Source organism: Hylaeus volcanicus, chromosome 3, assembly GCF_026283585.1.
Source record: "Hylaeus volcanicus isolate JK05 chromosome 3, UHH_iyHylVolc1.0_haploid, whole genome shotgun sequence".
In the NCBI taxonomy this organism is placed as follows: Eukaryota; Metazoa; Arthropoda; class Insecta; order Hymenoptera; family Colletidae; genus Hylaeus; species Hylaeus volcanicus.
In genome coordinates this window covers 11,982,823-11,998,766 of record NC_071978.1, presented here as the reverse complement: position 1 = coordinate 11,998,766, position 15,944 = coordinate 11,982,823, and the positions used below count along the sequence as shown (strand labels likewise).

Genomic DNA, 15,944 nt, shown 5'->3' with positions numbered 1-15,944 from the left:
ATAGAAATAGCTGAGAGAGCATTAACAATTGCCGAGTATAACATTAAGTGCTCGCGACACCTTTAGGTGAACTACGTTGGGTCTGGAATATTGGAAGCTGATGAGTTTCAAAGTGGCAAAGTCGAGTGACTAGTTAAGAGACCACCAGAGTGAAGAAAATGGTCCCTAAAGAGTCCTGTGTCATGTTTAGATAGAAATAGCTGAGAGAGGCATTGCCAATTGCTGAATACAGCACTAAATGCCCCCAACACCTTTGTATGGACTGTGTCAGCCCAGAAATATTGAAATATCCAGCGTTATAAGCTAATGGAAGTAAGTGTTTGAGGAAACTGTTCCAAACTATTATCAATTAGGCTTTTTAGTGAGACAGAGGCTAATGGATGCTCATCCTGCAAGTGTTAGGATGAGTATTGTGTGAAACAACGATACTTCCTGTTGCAAGGATACTCGGGATGCGAGAAGGAAGTAACTATTACAAATAATCACGACTCGTGCCTCTAATTCTTCAAGTTTTGATCTCCCTTTCACAGCGATGTTGTTTGCACGATATAATCAATCCACTATAATCACTTTAATGTTCAAAATAAGGTCTTTCGTGGGTAATTAAAACGTTTATATTCAATCTTCTGCGCCAGATAGAGCACGTTTGCGCAACGGGGACAAAAACTCTTTCGACCATCAAGCGGGCCATCGTGAGATACATAAAAAGTTATTGATAAAGTATGGACAGATGGCAATATAGAAAATAGAATTAATTATAATAAAGTAAAATAAAAACTTGAATTTAAAGAGAATGTGAGCATTATTCTGGTGGAATTTTTTATTTTTCACCCAAAACTTACTGATACTACTAACCTTGTTTCCTTACTATTGTTTTTCCTAGCCAGCCTTATCGTTAACTTTTTATGTATTTGACGATGACCTGGTTAATACTCGAAAGCGTTTATGTCCCCATTGCGTAAACGCGTTCTATCTGAGGAAGAAGATTGAATAAATACTGCGGTACGATCCTCATTTTAAGTTCGCGTTCAAGCAATTCAATATTATTCAAATCGATTATTTCTACTGTAGATAGTGGGTCATGCTGCATTCTTGCATAAGATTGCACTATACTTGCAAATTGTATATAGTTGCAGACTACAGTCGCACGTAGATAAGATTACGTTTACAAGCTCCAACTGAACGATGTCTCTGGCAGACAATTTTTAGCAATCTGTTTTACGTTGACATTAAATATATGTTTGTCGTTAGATAAGTGAAAACGAGGAATGCTTGTTGACGAACAGTAGCACCAGAGATAAATCTAAGTAGCCAAGTACCTCAACCCCTTCAAAGATCCTCTGAAAGTGGGTGTCTTCGCGTTAAAGAAGTAAATATATAGACTCTAAGAACTTGGGAATCCTTTATCTTCAATTCTGAGAGTTTAGTGACGTTCAGAAGTCTCAGAGATAAATCAAAGTGGCCAACTCCTTCAAGGATCCTCTGGAGAAGTGGCTGTCTTCGCGTTAAATAAATAAATATATGAACTTTGAGGACTTGGGAATCCTTTATCTTCAATTCTGAGAGTTTAATGATGTTCAGAAGTCTCAGAGATAAATCTAAGTGGCCAAGTACCTCGATACCTTCAAAGACCCTCTGCAGAAGTAAATCTCTTCACATTAAAGAAATAAATACAAGTACCGTAAGAACTTGAAAATCGTTCATCTTCATTTCTGATAGTTTAGCAACAAACAGTAACCCAAGATCGAAACCTATGACTAACAAGTGATCTACCACATCTAAAGACCTCCCAAGTCTCCATTTATCTCCAGTCTTACAACCCTAACACCAAACCAAACTAAGAAAACCTTCGGCGTCAATGGAACCTCCGCGGAAAGGCTGGATAAGGTACAAAGAAACAATCGCTTATTAATTCTAGCGCGCAGATAAGGCGAAACAACGCCGTGTTGCGGTCGTTTCGCATGAGTCAATGTACACGCTGCAACAAGTAAGGTTCGCCGTGCCGAGTAACGCGCAACCGTCTAATTGCGAGGCCATAGTCCAACATTAACCGCGAATGGAACTCGAGCCAGCAGGAACTACCGAAGTGGATGGCGGGATAATTATGTCGTTGATTGCGAACTCGTGTTCGAATGTGGCAACCGCGATCGAAGCAATCGTAGCTATCCTTTCTTCGGAAACAATCATCGCGCCGCGAGCCCCATTAGAATTTCAGAGTATGACCTGGCTGCATCCCCATTAGATGCAGCCAGATCCAACGAGAGTCGCTTTGTTCGACGTGGCTCTCTTGGATGATCACTTGATGATTCTGCGCTGTGGAGGACTGCAGCTCTTCGAGCATGAGAATAAATCTGAGAATTTGCGACTTCGTGGGTCGTTTAGGACAGTGACTCTCGATCCTCTTTGGTGGGAACAATTTTCTGGGATTGTGATCGCTTTCGATCGCTGTTGAACTTACGATGTCACTTTTGTGTGTGCATTTATATTTATTCTTTTGTGTAATTTTTATTTTTGCAAGAATTGTGGAGTAGAAATAATGCTTGCGGAGCCTAGATTTTCAAAAGAATAGTAATTATATTCAATATAGGGTGTTGGGTATTAGCTAAATAAATTTTTATTTAAATTGTTACTTGAAACTAAGCTCTGCAAGCATCATTCCTAGTCTAACCTCGTCAAGAACTGTTCGAATGTATATTTAATAGTAAATTAAGGGTATTGAATATAGCTATTATATTCTTTAGTGTGATTTTTATTTTTATTACAATTGTAGCCTGTGAATAATGCCTGCAGAGCACAGATTTAGAAAAGGAAGATACTTATATTCAATACCTATATATTTTCAATAACAGACAATTAATTTCCCCCTTTGCACACCCTTTCAGACAACAATTTAAATAAAAATTCCTTCACCTAATACCCAGCCCCTCAATTTCCTATTAAATACACATAAATACAGTTCCTGTCCAAGTTAGACGTGTTTCACATCTCATTATAACTCCCATTCCCCATCCAATATTCTCTTCAATGTACCATAAATTGCGATATAGCCAATTACACGGATCTCAACGACAAACCCGCTAATCCCGCGAGTCCAGAGCTTAAAGTCGCACTCGCGTCGAATTTCACGGTCGTTTTGAAACAGCTCCGAGCACTCGTTTCGAGGAAACGTATCGAGCAGAGGCGTACGGGAGTAGGTTCGTAAAAAAAAAGAAAATGCGCGAATACTTGAATATGCGTATCTCAAGCAGATCGGCCGGTTTGGTTGGAGGTCGTCGCCGTGCAGTCTACCCGTGTAAATACCATCGTTCGGATATCTCGAGCGATTTTCATTTAATTTACCGTCCAATAGCCTTCCTCCTTCGCATAACTGTTCGTGGAAACACGTGTTAAAAACGGCAGGTATGGGTCCCCAATTACGCTGAGGAGAGGATTAGATGCCGAGGCAGTTATTAGTGTGTTGCTATCGGAACTATTAGGCTGCTGATAGTTAAAGTATATTGAGATACGAGGATATGTTAAGTGGAGAGGATGGTGAAAGTACTGTTTTTCTTGTTGAGGTGAAGAAAATGAGAGGAAAAGGGAGGATTCATGGGGTGGCACAACTAAAATTGGGAGAAGAAATAGGTGAAGGTAAAAATTAAAGCAAGAGAGAGTGGTGGAAGTATTGTCTCCCTTGTAAGACAGTTTTTGGAAGAAGAAACTGTGATAGAAGATGTAGAGTGAAGAAAATGAAAGCAAAATGGAGGATTCACAGGTGATTGAATTAAAATTAATAAAAAAGTAGGTGGGTACAGAATATCAAGACAAAAAGGAGCATTTCTAGATGCTGAAAACAATATTTAACATCTCATAATACCTCTACCATTTCGGTATCGATTACGCCATATACACCCAGCCATCTACACCCCAGCATTCAAGTCTCCAGCTAATCACTTCAGAATTCATCCGTAAACAGCTATCTTCGTCTCAATATTTATTTCTCATAAACCTGAGTCCCCTTATTCTTTTTACATACATGTTTTCCACCTTTAATAAGTATGTAAGTAAACAATTTTTCTTGTGGACGTATCGACCGAATATTTTACGCCAAGCGTTGTGTTTTTCTAGAAATTCGCAAACGCGATGGAAAAATTGACAGAAAAGGCCCCGCGATCGCGCGATACAGTGTTTTGTTAAACATGTGATATCCTTCACTGCTAACCATAGCAGAAATACGAACCTTCGCGAACGCACGCACTTTTCATACTGTTCTGTCGACAAGAACGCCGACGAAGGTCCTCGACTCTGGCTTGGGTTAATTAATTATTTTCTTGTTACTTTTGGAAGTAAGATTAATAAAACACAGCTGGATATTCAGTCATATGAATTGTAAATAATATAAAATTATAATAATATGAATATATCCGTATATGTAATAATAAAATAATAACAACAATGAGTTGTACATTAATTCTTTGAAACTCTCAATGTTTTACAAATGTAAATTTATTATACTTGTAATAAGGGGTTTCAAAAAAGAAAAATTATTTGTTTCGGAATAAAAGTGCGCGTTAATAATGAAACGCCCTAACAATGCAGTCCAGAACGGGAGAACTATTCGACCCCTAACCAGAAGCTCCCCATATCTAATTTCCTGACATAATCAAACCCAAACGCCTGGAAAGTCGCAAAATGGTTCGCAGAAGAAACGTTTTCCATCCTTATCGGACCATTTCGGAATCGCAGCCGTGCTCGATATGCAAATCAGACGGAATCCAAGGAAATTTAAACGGGACACCGATTACGAAACGCTCCATTGGGCTGGCTCGCTGCATAATAGCAAAATCTGTGCTTCGACTTATCTTCCCTGTAGCTACCGAAACGAGAGTCGCTTCTCTCGTATTCGATTAGCGATTTAATTTGAATCTTGATTCGCGCGCTAGCTTCTACTGCGTGCAGGGTCGTTTCGAGATAGAGAAACGAGAAATTGAATCTCTGTAAACTGCAGCTCTGGAGAGTCAGGATCGTAACGAGGTTGTTTTCGCAATTATCGCAATTACTGGACACGCAATTGGAACGGCTGCTCCAGTTTGGCTGGAGACAAAAAAAGACGAAACGTGACAAGATAAGTCTCTTCCAACTTCTTTGAATTCTTCTTCTTTCAATTTTTTGTTGCGAGAAGGATTAATTAAATAGAAATGAAAATTAGTTTACATAGAACCCTGTTAAAATAGTTCAATGATATATTGTTTGTTTTCCAGAGCAACTTTTAATTTCTCTTATCAAATTCAACCAATACAAGTTCCTCCAGTGACTACAACGTTGAATAAACTTCATTTTCAATAATACCTTCATACTTCGATAAAATAAGACCTTCCATCGGCAAATAACACGTGCACAGAGGTATAGTAAACGTCCCTTTGCTGCCTGGGCCGCGTACGCGATCTTAACACGTTGAATATGCACGCGTGTCCACGTATACGTGTACACGATGTAACATGCCTTCGTGCAGACGTGCTTACACGCGCCGATATGCACGGATCGGCGCATTATGCACGCCGCAGAACGAAACACACGAAACCCTGCACGAAACTCTCGGGATAATTCTAGGGAAGATGCCCTCTGCGTCCCTCGGCCCCAGCGGCTCGTTGGGATTTCACCGAGCACTACGGGGAACATTTCGAGGCCTGTGTTCGTTCGTTTTGAACGAAATATTACGAAGATGGTACGTCGAAGCAGCCCTTAGCTGCTGGAGTGAGGCTAGAATGGAGACGGCCATCTTGGAATGGTGGTAGATGCTCGTAGATGAAATTTTAGGAGAAGATTTAATTTTACTAAGATGGATGGAATACAACATTTATAGATTGTAATTGCTATCTGTATATATATGTGCTTTCTTCTTTTAAATATATCAAAATGGTAAGGTAAGGGTTTCAAGCAATTCTAGATGTGGGTTAAAATGGGGAACCTAGTCTTCAGCCATCTTGAATCTACTGGTCATCGATTGAACAATGAAAGGAAGATTTAATTATCACAAATAAATGGAATATACTGTCAGAAATCATTATTGCTATGTATGTGTAAATGCTATGTGTATATATATATATATATGTGTGCTTTTTTGCTGTAATGAATTCAAATAATAATGTAATTGTTTCAAACCCTGCTAGATGGAGGTTACAATAGGAAACATAGTCCACTTCCATCTAGAATCTAGTAGGACATCGATTGAATAGTGAAAGGAAGATTTAATTATCACAAATAAATGGAATCGAATCTTCAGAAATCAGCATTTGCTATTTCTATGCTTCCTCGACCTAAATGTATCAAAAAGATAAAGTAAGTGTTTTTATCACCGCCAAAGTGAGTTTGGAACGACAAAGCTCGTGTACTGATCCAAAACACTTCTCACGAACGATGGACACGCACGCACATGTGGCTCCAATACATTAATTGATTTGCACTGAGTTCGAAATAACAGATTCTTGGCAAGAGTTTCGATGGCACAATCGAGTTAGCGTTATATAAATCCTCCCAATGCTCCTACAAACATTATTCTCTTCATTACTGAAGACTTGTCAGGGAAGAATAAATTCAAGTATATTCTTGGCCCTGAGTTTATCATCATAATACTTCAATCTAAAAAACCTTGCATATTTAACCAAGAGTTGTGTACGTAGAATGTAGATCAAGGTAAATAAAATGTGCATTCATCGATGACCAAGATCAAATTTCATCTTGCCATTTATGTACCTATTCCATTCTAACGTTTCATTTCAGAGTGCGCCTAAAATTTCTAGCGACACGATCTACTTTTTTAATCGTGTTCCACGAAGATAGATCTGCAAACAAGCTCACCTTATTGAGTTATGGGCCACTGAAGTGGTAGGTTACCAAATATAATCTTTCTCGCTAGACACAATTAGATAAGTTTGTCAGCAAACACATTGAGCTGGCGCACTATACCTGTTCGCTTGTCTACGAGCGATATGAATATCTATATTTCCAATGCTAGACTAAAACACCGACGCTACTGTTACAACTTTTGTCATTCGATACCTGGCTACAGTATTTAACCTTGTCACTAGCCTAATTCACAAAATATTTCTCCTGTTTAACTGGGCGTGAGTCCAACCATGACTACTTTGGGGAACTCTAAACTTATGTTAGTTTCCGAGTAGGAGTCCATGATATGATACAAAAATTGTGAGTAGTATCGTGGGAATGTTACATGTCTATTGTAAAAGAAAATTTTGTGTTATTAATGATAGGTTAATAGATAAAAATAGCTGGGAATGCCCGATTTAATAATATTTGATTGCAGTATACCCCTCCAACTTGGACTAACTTATTTTATTCAATAATTTTAATAGTTTATCTAGATACAAATTTTGCCCACTCCTGATGCAAATGTAAGGAGTCGAGGAGTCACCGCATGGCTCGAGATCGCGACGGGAGAATATGGTACACACGAGAGCCTCGCTATCTGCAGTCATTAAACTCTTATCTGACGAATTAAAAAAGAAACATAAAAGATCAAGAACACGGGCATGGGGTGAGAATTTTACGACTTTGAAATTGTTTTCGGTTCCGTGTTGGACGTCTACTTGTATTAACACATCGTATCAAAAATCTCTAATCGCTAATTTCGTTTCATTGAGTGTAGAATATTAACCTCTGTTCTTTGCAAAAGATTCGAAACGTAGAAATGAGGAGATTTCCAAAAGAAGCTTTAAGATTGTATCTTTAATAACAAATATACACCTCTCTGTATCTTCCATCTTAAATTGCAATAATGTGTACATTGATTTAAAATACACAAATCAGTGTGTTTAATAAAAAACAAAATTCCGTGGCCCCTTTTGGAAAACTTTTTATATAGCTGCACCGATCCGACTCATCGTGCGTCTTTTATTTTTATTTTTTCAGCTTTTATCCGTTCACAGGATACACGAGGGACCTATCTTCGGGACGTAACTCGCTGATTATCGGCCCGTAATGATGTAACTGTCATCAAGCGGGAAAGGTAGGACGGACGTACATCGTAAATATTCAAACATCCATGCTCTTATCTGGCCGACTTATCAGTACGATTGTAAGTTCGTCTGTTTCCGTGACATCGAGGCACCGTGGAAGATCTCACTGCTGCGTCGAATTTACCTGACAATCGACTATTTTTTTAAAGGTTCAATGCCACCCATCAAACAGATAAGAACTCTTCCAGTGTGGAATGCACTCTCAAATTTCCATTTCAATTACCATTTAATTTCTCAATCTGAATTTCATTGATTCATAAAATCTCTAACTTCTTCGCTCAAATTCCCAAATTCTACTCAATTTCTTAATTAAAATTTCATTGATTCATAGAATCTCCAACTTCTTCGCTCAAATTCCCAAATTCTACTCAATTTCTTAATTAAAATTTCATTGATTCATAGAATCTCCAACTTCGTCACGGTTTAAAGAACTGTAGAATAAACATCGATTAATAAACCCAACAACGTCATCGAGAATGTCTCCATTATTTACAGCGATAAAACAATCACAAACGAAGCACGGAGTGGAATTCCCCCTTCGCGGTAGATTGTTCCTCGTTCGAGCATTAATTTTCGATTCAATTAAGCTCGAACACGAGAGACTCAGAAAATTACGATTTCGAGTTATCGTTCGTGATCGAGAGTCAACGCTGGCGCGATGCGTTCGGAAGCGTGGCGGCGGAGAAATGAAGAGCGGAGGGGAAAGCCCGCAGAATAATCCGTGGCTGGTGCAATTAGCGCTCGTTAATGATCACCGGGCCCCCCGATCGAGACAGGGCGCTACGCTCTCGAGGAAAGATCTCGGCGAGATAACCGACTTCAGAGAAACTAATAAACTGCTCGAAATTAGTGGCGATGCTGCGCGAGGAGTATGCGCCGCGATCGCGATCCTGGAATGAAGGCGTAAGCGAACTCGCTGGTTATACGCGAACCTACGGGAATAATTATGCGTCTGGAAGCGCGGATAGAGCCGTTCCAGGATCGTATTTAGTGTATGTGGCGCGAGGAAAGTATTTGTCGAGGTCTCCAGGCTGTGAAATTTATCCTCGATTCGGGATCTAAGATTCTGATGAAACATTCTGATGACCACACTATCGAACATTTTTAGTACCAGCAGAAACCCTTAAGATAGCTAAATCAAGCGTTGGAATGGATTTTTCGTCAATATTAGGATTTTTAGAGCGACTCTTAGAGAAAAAGCTGGCGGACCAATACGTCTGGAGCATTTTTGTCAATTGTTCCAAGAAATAGCACGAAAAACATTTTGAATACTACCTGAGACTTTACATTTGACCCAACAGAAGAAGATTTCCTTGTTAAACTCAAGTTCAGTTCAGTTTTGAAGATAATTTCTCACGCCCACGCCTTGTTTTACGAATTTTCCTACAATAACTTCCCTGCATCAAAATGACTCCTCCCAAGTATAATCCAACCTAAATGACACGAAGCACCCCATAGAAAAGCAACTGTTCCTAGTGCAACGATTTAGGCAAAGCGTGGAAGGAACGTGATCTCGACCGCGATTTTTCATCTCCCAAAGGAATGCTGACTGGGATTCGTCGAAGCAGCATCAGGTGCACGGCGAGCCGGCCAAGGCAGCGTATCCGCTTGTACTTAGGACGTAGGTACAGGTTGGGTAGGAATATGAGTACGGGTAGACTGTGAATAAAGGTTCATGCTCGTGGCAATGGTTGTAGGTGTAGGTGTAGGTGTGGATGCTTTGGAGCAGCGGCCTTACAAGGACGTCTGGACGTTCTAGCTTTCCCTGAGAGCTGCTGCACACCTCTCCTGAGACTAAACGCGTTAACGGATCTTTCGCAACTCCTCTGTTTCTGCTCGACGATACTCGAATTACTTCTCACGCTACTGTTGCCGTCGATTCGACCCGCTTGGATTCACCTTCGATGCTGGAAAGCGAGACTGCGTCGTAGACTGCTATTTCGCTATCAAGAGATTCGTTTTGGTATTAGGAATTATTTAGGTACCAAGACTGTTACGATTATTAGGAAAAGTATCGTTAGATGTATTACGACCTTGAGAGTAATTTAGGTAAGATTTAGGTATTTAAGTACCAGAGTTAGGTATAGTTTGTAGGAGCCATTTTGGTACCAAGCACAGGACTTCTAGTCGGGTAGGGGTCATTCCACATACGGATTCTGTTCACATCGAGGTATATTACAGTCCATGTGAAAATAGGAGGGGTTTAAATCATCATGTTGCCAATTTCTGAATTATTTGAAAAATACAGCCATTCAAACTCGACAGTTTACAGAAAGACTACCTTCATGAAAGGTAGTCTTTTATCTCTGCAAATATTATACGTACATGCTTCTCATACATGCTCTTTCCAACTACATTTTTGTTACATTCATAAAACCACTTATACAGGGGCAAAATATTAAAGATATTACCACCGAATCAAGTCTGAAATCTTGACAAAAATAATCTCTCTCAAGTAACTCAAGAAAAATGAAATAACCCAATATAGAATCTCCATCCCTAAAGTACGTCTTATACTCTCCCTCAAAGCAATCAAACCCCCCAAAAACTACTTCGTAAACTGTGTCACCTTTCTCAGTAAAGTTCGCCTCGTCGAACATCGCCTCGGTTCGTCCAGACTGGTTCCAGCCCTCCCTCAGGATGACATCCAGGGGCCCCAAGCCAGAGTCCAATCTCCCTTCATCCCCGTACAAGCTCGAGGCGTTGCTCGATCGCACACCAGTCCAGATTATCACTAGAAATATCACTAGAAGCACTATGCTGACTATCGCAGCGACGATGGAGACGCGATTCGAGATTCGCGACATGTCTGCGTCCCCCCTGGCAGCTGGGCACAACCACTCGTTTATTAATCAGTGTCCTCCGCTCGTTAAGGACGACCCGACCGTAGGAAGAGGTATCCTGGTTCGGAACAGTTACACGCCAGCCATCGAGACAGTCAGTCGATCATATTCGTGGCCTCTCGGAACGAGATGGAGCTGGATTATCTCGCGGCAACAAGTCATTCGCCACTCCGCGCAACCCTCGAGCGCCCATAGAGTCCTCCAGGGATTCTCAAGACTCCTCCTCGCGGATTCTGCTTCCCTCTCGGAGTGCCAGCCAAGAGAGTCCAACTGGAATGCCCATTAAGAGCTCCTCGATTCGCTGTTAGGCAGGGAGCTGTTATCTGGTATGATCGAGGACTATTGCCCAACCATCGAACGTGTGATTTCTGGAATGCTTTCTTCGTAAAACTGGTCTGTAGTTAACCACTGGCGAGCTACCTCTGCAGGGTTATTGTGAAATCTACTGGGCGAGTCCTTGGTTTGATAGGAGTGGATAGCTGGGGTAGATGCTGGTAGAAGCTTCCTTTCGAGTAGGTTCTGAAAGCAGAGAAAATTGTAACGTTAGTAAGTAATAGAGAATCTAGTACCGGAGTTGAGTACTAGAAATTATGAGTTGTCTATTTTGCTGTTTATAAATACTAGTGAAGTTAGCATTGGAGTTGAGTAATGAATATGTTAGGTAGACCAAAAAGTAATGTCGTTTCTTTTACATTCAATTCAAACTTTCCAATAAATTTCTATCTTTAATTCATTATATAATCGCCCTCATTGTCAGCAGCCTTTTATCACCTAGTGTGCAAATTTTCAATGCCAGAAAAATCAATGAGCTGATAAATGATAAACAAGTATTTAAGATGGCAAAAACGACATTACTTTCCACTCCATCTAATAGTAGACTCTTGTCTGTTTTATTGTTTACGATCAATCATATTTGTAATGGACAAGGGTTTTTCTTGACTTCTGAAAAAATAACTGAAACGTCTACAACGTTAATAAAACACTGAGCGAAATATATAAGGAGTGTGTCATCCTCGTGGGAACGGACTAGGATTCCAAAGATCCAAGGCCAGCACCAGTGTCGAAGATTAGGGACATCCTGGGTGTCTCGTCGAGAACTGGCTATGTCAGCCGACCTTGATGAAGCAAAACCGGAATTGATAATGCTTGAAGTCGCACTCAGGCTCAATTTATCTTGTCGAACAGGACACACTGTCATTTAGGGAAGCATCCAAACTAGGAAAATGGCTAACCCACCAGCCACGAGTAATTGGTACCTATGTCTCACTTCCAACCATTTTAAAAGGATAATTTTACAATCGAACCGTTGAACGCCACTTAGCATAAGTGAATGTAGCAAACGTATTAAAATAATTGAGGTGTGCATGCTCCTTTTGTCTTAAAATCATAGTCACCTTTTGTTCCATTAAATGGAGTCCTCAACGAAAGTGGGATATTTACAAAAATGGAACTGGTAAAAGTATATAATGAGAATTAACTGGACAAGTAAGACGAACGCTAGGTACAAATGTCGCAAAGTTTCTCCGAATGCAGCCCGTAGGGAAACTAAGTAACTTAAATGAGGAATCAATTAAAAAATGACACCGGTTCTCGTGAACAGGAAACAGGTTTCGCTTCGTCGAGATAACGGTGTGAAATTTACGGCGAAAAAGAGCAATGACAAGAATTGGGGAATTAAGTTGGGAGGTTACAGACCGTGATACCGATCTGTGCGGGTTTGGAAGGATTCGAAATTGTTTCGTTAAACAAAACTGGAGAACAAGGGGAATATCGATAGAACCAGTGTGTCTTAATGTTAAAAAAAAAAGGTGATAAAAATATAGTTGAGTGTTTAGGATGACCGAAACGAGATTTGTCACGACAAAGGTGGACATGTGTTTTCTATGCAAAACATGTATAACCACCTGTCAAATCAACAAAATCAGTTACATATACTCGGAACAATTCCTAATGCGTGGTAAAGCATATATAAACAGGTATAGAAAGTTTCGAGTGAATGTATCTGATAGTTTTCCCTCCAAAAAATATCAAGTGTTAAGGTCTGGGGCTCGAAACCAAAGTAAACCTCTTACTTCTCGCCACAGCTAACTTCACACCCAAAATTCTGAAACATCCCCCATATAAGTCACTCTAAAGAACACAAACACATGTGAAATGTTTACAATATAATATATCCAATAGTTTCTCCCTCCAAATCTCAAATATCACTCAACGTCTAGTGCTCCAAACCAAAGCAAACCTCTTATTTCTCGCCATAGCTAACTTCACACCCACAATTTTAAAGCACCACCCGCACAAAACACTCCAACAACCTCGACACAAACAACAATTTCATTAACAACGTCTCCATACCTCACAGAAGCGTAACTTCATGGAAAACATCCGTGAACTTAGGTAGCGAGTCTAATCCCAGTAAAATGAAGTACGTAACGAGAAAACAAAGGCGCAACTCGAAGTAGAAAAGTGTCTTCGCAGGTAGAACGCTTTCCGTGATGAGGTCATCGGCTGAAGATGATTTCTCCGTGTCGAGCAATTTAGCCGTGCGAATTACCGTGAAACCGATTCGCGCCGCGTTAAAACATTTACGACGCCGTGCGTCGTGTTCTTATCGGGCGACACGGAGGAGACCACCGCGGCAAAGAAATTTCCGATCGTATCTTCAGGAAGAGACGAGGCAGAAGGCTTCGCGATTAATCGACGCTTTGCTGATTGGATCGAGCAGCCGCGTTAAGTCGTAAATAATTGACTTACGCCTCGCGTAATTGAGTTGAAAATGGCTCCGCGACTCTTGAGCTGGAAGGATGCGTTTGCATACAAAGGACGATTTTAATTATCTGCGATGGGAACCTCTTCCCCAGACGTCAGACTTTTTCAAAATTCAACTTGCAAGAATACTCTTGCATTTTTGTATTTTGTATATAACTTAGAAATATTAGAAATATCAGGACAGAAATGGAATGGAAATAGGAAATGAACACTGTGTATTCGCTATTTTAATGCTTCGTAGTATGAAATAATTTAGGAGAGGGAATGGGTTAGGCTTGTGTGTTGCAATGTAAATTTATTCTTAAAGTGAGGCAGTCAAATAGCCATAAAATGGCCATTGTAATATGAAATAATTTGAGGGGGGGTTAGTCTTATACATTACAATGTAAATTTGTTTTTAAAATGAATCAGTCTATGGCGACTGCAACATGAAATAATTTGGAGAGAAATAGACTTATGCATATAAAGTAAATTCCTCCTCAAAATATTAATATCTTTCTTCTATTTACTCAAATATTTGTCTACCAAAGAGGATCAAATAGATCACTCTTCCTAATTTGCAAATCTCCGTCCTGGTGACTCAGAATAGTTGCGGCAGAAGTCCTTGGGATCAAAAGAGTTGGATTCTTTTCATCGAGCTTGCTCTGAGTCCCGGGGTATCCAGTGTAGACAGTGTAACCGCGAGGAAATAGATGTCCCGATAAAAATAGCGGCAAAATTATTTCACGCTTGCACCACCGGCGAAATACTTTCCCACTGAGCAACGATTTGCGGCACGGACTCGCGCGTGGCGGCCCTTGAGCTCTAATTTACGACAGCCAGCTACCAACCGACGGGGATCGCAAAAAGAACAAAGTTACACCGTGAAGATCGGCCGATGCGTGCTGACCGTTCATAAAGCCCTGCCATGAACCAGTGGGCTGCGAATTAGTCTGGTTTAGGGTATAGAAAGCTAACAAGAGGCTTCTTAGCGGAATTAACCCTCTGTGGGATTAATTTTCATTTCTGCAGACAACTTCCAAGGCATTTACTTTGATATTTCGTCGTTAATATTATTATTGGGTATCAGAGACATTATGTAATTGAGACATATACGTTATTTTGTGGTGAAACTAAAATTATAATAAAATTATTAAAAATGACAAGAGCCCATAGAGGGTTCAGTTCCAAAGAGTTCTGTTCCAAATTATACTCTTTTGTTGAAAAAATGGTGATAAAAGCTATTTCTACGCGTTATCAGCCACACATACTATACTAAAAATGTAAAGGTAAATGTAAAATGTAAGGGATTCCCCAAAGGAAGCTTTAAGATTTTGTTTTTTTAATAAATTATAACTAGACTGTGAATTTTATTTATTTATATTACAAACTGGTACAATAAATGCATGCTAAACATAACCAAAATGTATGTGCACTTGTGCAAAACGAAATAACAATATTATCATAGGAATTGTGTAATATATACAACATACAGCATGTATATTTTTTGTATATTTTTCATCTGACAGTACGCAGTCTAATTATAACTAAATGGAATTGGAAATGGAATTATAAATGGAATTTTTAGAGAATTGAAGGGGAAAATGATGCATAAATATTCACCAGGACACCTCATCCATGTTTGATTAAAAAAAGAAATCCTAAAACTCTCTGCAACCCTTACGTAAACACCAGATCCTCCCAGCATCCACACTAGATGCGACCTCAGGTGAAGTTTACACACACGCGATGTTTCGTCACTGTTGGAACCTACTTATTAATGGATTCAACGCTGGAGGAGGATAAGAATTCATATGAACGTACGACCAACATGACCTTGATATGTATGTAGATGTAATTAGCAGCTGGGACAGGTATCCGGAGGAAAGGACTCCGATTATCAGAACTATTTCCTCGGATACCGTACCTGTCACAACGCTAATTATAGAATACATATATTTCACGATTCATAAGGCGGCTAATCAACCCTTTCCATTTACCCAGTGACCTTGGCTCTGCGTCCAGATCTCTATCATAGCGTTGACGAACAAGATCTCAAGCATCTCGTGACTACTTGTCGAGTATTACTTGAACATGTGCTGAGAGCTGTCTCGGAGTGCTATCTTAATAAGATTAATGGGTTCGATAGCGTTCGAATACATCGGCAACGTGTTCTGGATCGTTGTGCGTGGATCTGAAGGGAGCCTAACATTTTGGAGCCATTTAAGTAAACTTGTGGGATGTGACATTTTGTTGGAATAAAATTAATACTGAAATTGCTTTGATTCCAACTGTCCAACACAAATAATTCCTATGTACACGTATATGTGTCATGTAACTT

At 39.9% G+C, this 15,944-nt stretch overlaps 1 protein-coding gene across 5 annotated transcripts in view; it reads right to left on the bottom strand.

Annotated features, from left to right (window-relative positions):
- Positions 1 to 15,944, bottom strand: part of LOC128873654 (A disintegrin and metalloproteinase with thrombospondin motifs 1-like) — a 128,274-nt gene that overhangs the window by 101,799 nt on the left and 10,531 nt on the right. For all 5 annotated transcript variants that reach the window (XM_054117352.1, XM_054117351.1, XM_054117354.1 and 2 more), the window contains exon 3: positions 10,585 to 11,377. In XM_054117352.1, the coding sequence (XP_053973327.1) occupies positions 10,585 to 10,822 (238 nt within the window). In that variant the 5' untranslated portion in view covers positions 10,823 to 11,377. The remainder of the gene's footprint in view (positions 1 to 10,584; positions 11,378 to 15,944) is intronic.